The 3,142-nt window shown below is 34.7% G+C and overlaps 1 protein-coding gene across 1 annotated transcript; it reads left to right on the forward strand.

Annotated features, from left to right (window-relative positions):
- On the forward strand, nucleotides 2,274-2,798 carry LOC110268471. The gene is made up of 3 exons (XM_021114657.1): nucleotides 2,274-2,362; nucleotides 2,459-2,697; nucleotides 2,757-2,798. Exons 1-3 carry the CDS (start codon nucleotides 2,290-2,292, stop codon nucleotides 2,796-2,798), a joined length of 354 nt encoding a protein of 117 aa, XP_020970316.1. The 5' UTR covers nucleotides 2,274-2,289.

Below are 3,142 nucleotides of genomic sequence, written 5' to 3' on the forward strand. Positions count from 1 at the left end.
TCTCATGGTTTAAAAATATATTTAGAGATTATTATACAAAGATATTTAATTGACGTTATATTTTCGTGATCCCATGTTTTAAAAATATGATTAAAATTTTTTTGCTTATTTGAGCCAGCTATTCAAAGATAACTATTCAGATATTTGTAGCAGTTATATTTGTCTTTAGTAATAAAAATAGAAGTGAATTTCAATAAGTACAAGATATAAAGGATGTCTTTGGGAAATTGTTTTAAATATGTAAAATAATTAGACTGTATACCATCCGGCTATAATGACTTTTACATATTGGAAATTGTCTTCAAAACAAATACAAGGTGTAAAATTTCATTTTTTGAATTGACTTCCAATATTCAATTAAATAATTCAAATAAGCAGGCTAGTTTGTCTCATCCCACAATATTTCCAAATATGCTTAGAAGATTTAGAATAGTATAATAAAAATCAAGTCAAATTAGTTTAGTATGTACTACGTTTAGTCTTTAAATTAGATATAATTTGGTAGAATATATAATATTGTAGTTTTACTGTTTTTTAGGATGAGTTTAGTGAACAAATTTAAAAATTCATCTATTCTTTTTTTATAATTATGAAAACCGTGAATTAGTAGTAGTATTATTTGAGAATTCATCCATTCCTTTTTTAGATTTAAGAAAACCTGTTTGAATTAGTAGTAGTACTATACTATCAGTTTGACCCACATCAGGAAGATCTTATTTTTTCTATATGTCAAGGCCCACACCACTGTCAAACCTTGAAGAGGTTAAACTAAATAAATAAATACCTAATCTTCCTCACAGCATCCCCAATCGCTCGTACATCCCCACTCCTCCCATAGATGAATCCTTATTTTCACTACCCACGCTGGAGCATCTGCGCAGCGTAGTCGGCATTGTTGCGCCCTTAGCTCCATCACGGTCGTCAGTCAACTCCTCTTCCACACGGTCGAGGTGCTCGTTGAGGTAACAAGTTCCAGCTCTTTCATGCTAATAGTTATGTGCCTCATATTGGGTCAGTTTCTTATGTTGTGACCTGTCGAATTAGTTGAATGGGTGCACTATATATCAATGCTATTATGAAGAAATCACATTACTTGACATCCACTGGTCACAAGTATTAATTAATTGAGATGCTGACCCTTTTCTTTCGCATGCAATCATTCTTTTGTTTTTAATTTTTATCAACTTTACATTAACTCTAAATATATATGGATATGAACATTCACAGATAAGATATAATTGGTTGGGGGGAGGGGGATGGGGTTGCATGTTCGTATCTTCAATGTCACTATAAAAAGGGGTTAAAGAATATGGCCACTGATAGTTTGATCTAATTTCTGATTTAATTTTTCACAAGGGGTAATGAGGGTTGTTAATTAATTCTTTAGGCATATTTTCTTAATTAATTCTACAATGATTATTAATGATGGCTGTTAACTTTAATTATAGTTTCTTAATTAAAAATATCTAGAATAAATACACTTGTGATAAATAGGAATATTAATAATTGTAATTAATAATCTAATATAGTAGACGTAGCTCATGCAATTAGAAAATTAGGAAAACTAGTAATTTATTTATGCTATGTGTACTAGGTTTCATTTTTCCAATAGAATGTCCTAAGGCTTTATTAGTGTGCTCGTCCATTAACAGCTTTCCTTTTGGACTTTGATTTTTCTGATTTATATGTAGTTGGATCATATGGAAAAAGAGATGCTATTAATATAATTAATACATGTACGTATATATACTGGTATTTACTATCTTGTTACATAGTTATAATGTGAGTAATGCTATTAGCCTAAGACGCGGTGGTTCCTTTAACATCCTGTAAATGTAGATAATTTTAGCTAATATCCAATGTTTAATTTTGGGAATTTAATACGACATAGAAGGTGAAAGAGAAATATCAGTTATTTGTTGGTCAATTATTCTATTCTTCCATGAGATATTAATCTATTTTGGCATGCTACATGTGTTTATATTAGGATTTTAAGATGCCCAGGAAAGCTCGCTTCAAGAAAGGCACAAGAGCGGAGCCACCGCGTCAGCAGCCTCTAGCTGCACCTCCTGTGTCTTCACCATCTGATGACGATGACTGGCTCATCCCTCCGCCCCCCAGTAATGGTGGTGTCTCAACAGCGGCTCCTCTGCAACCCTTTCGTTCGCCCAGGAGCGAACCAAGACCTGAGCCACAAGCTGCTAACAGTTCACAAGTGACGAAACCGTGCAATGAAGACATTGACCCGGAGGCAACCGAGGTAGATTCTTTGATGAACACATTGACAGGATGTTTTCTACTACTGATGCTGAAAAGCACAAAGGACGAAAGACTACTGAGTTTTGGGATGTTGATGTCATTGGTAACAAGTGTTGAACCATAAAACTTTTGAATTGATTAGCTAATGATATACTTATGTATGGCTCACATAAATAAGATTTTTTTTCTTTATTTATAGATTCTGAAGGAATAGTCAAGCAAGCTAAAATGAGTGTGAGGGAGACTATGGAGTGGTCTCTTAATGGTAGCAAGATCATACTGAGGTTCAATGAGGAACTACAAGCAGTGGGAGATGGTGCTGGCCTGTTGAGTGGCATTCTAGGAGCGCTGGGATCTGATTACAGCAAATTTCCTATCTGTGAAAAGAGTTGGGCTAAGGTGCGGGGCAAAGACAAGGTTTATGATGATTGCATAAAGGTAATGACTTTCGGCATTGTTTGATCATATCAAACCTTTCAACTTGCAATTACTTACAGGTGGGCATTGTCGTCGCAGGAGATATTCCACTTTCAGGATAGCAGTGGTAGAATCAAGAAAACACTTTTGCAATAAATGGGGAGGTCCTGGAAGGACACAAGGGAGAGGCTGTATGACTTGCATTATAAACCAACAAGGACACTTGAGCAGAATCTTAAGAAGTGCCCGGAGGGAATTCCTAGAGAGCATTGGAGGTGGTTCATTGACTATCGTAATTATCCTGCAACAAAGGTACCCCATTTATTTAATTATGACCAGGCCAATTCAATCTGTCACCCACCGATTAAATCAAAAACCTAATGATTCAGTGATTTAACCGGTTCAATTCTAGTAACTATTGATCCGAAATCTGATCTAATACATGTAATTTTTTAAAAATGAAATC

Source organism: Arachis ipaensis, chromosome B10 (genome assembly GCF_000816755.2).
Source record: "Arachis ipaensis cultivar K30076 chromosome B10, Araip1.1, whole genome shotgun sequence".
NCBI lineage: Eukaryota > Viridiplantae > Streptophyta > Magnoliopsida > Fabales > Fabaceae > Arachis > Arachis ipaensis.

What these genes read in the sequence shown, in the direction of transcription:
- LOC110268471 (XM_021114657.1), top strand. Translation starts at nt 2,290, where the DNA reads ATGTTTTCTACTACTGATGCTGAAAAGCACAAAGGACGAAAGACTACT. An exon ending in TTGGGATGTTGATGTCATTG is followed by an intron (nt 2,363 to 2,458) that starts GTAACAAGTGTT and finishes CTTTATTTATAG; the next exon opens with ATTCTGAAGGAATAGTCAAG. An exon ending in TTTATGATGATTGCATAAAG is followed by an intron (nt 2,698 to 2,756) that starts GTAATGACTTTC and finishes AATTACTTACAG; the next exon opens with GTGGGCATTGTCGTCGCAGG.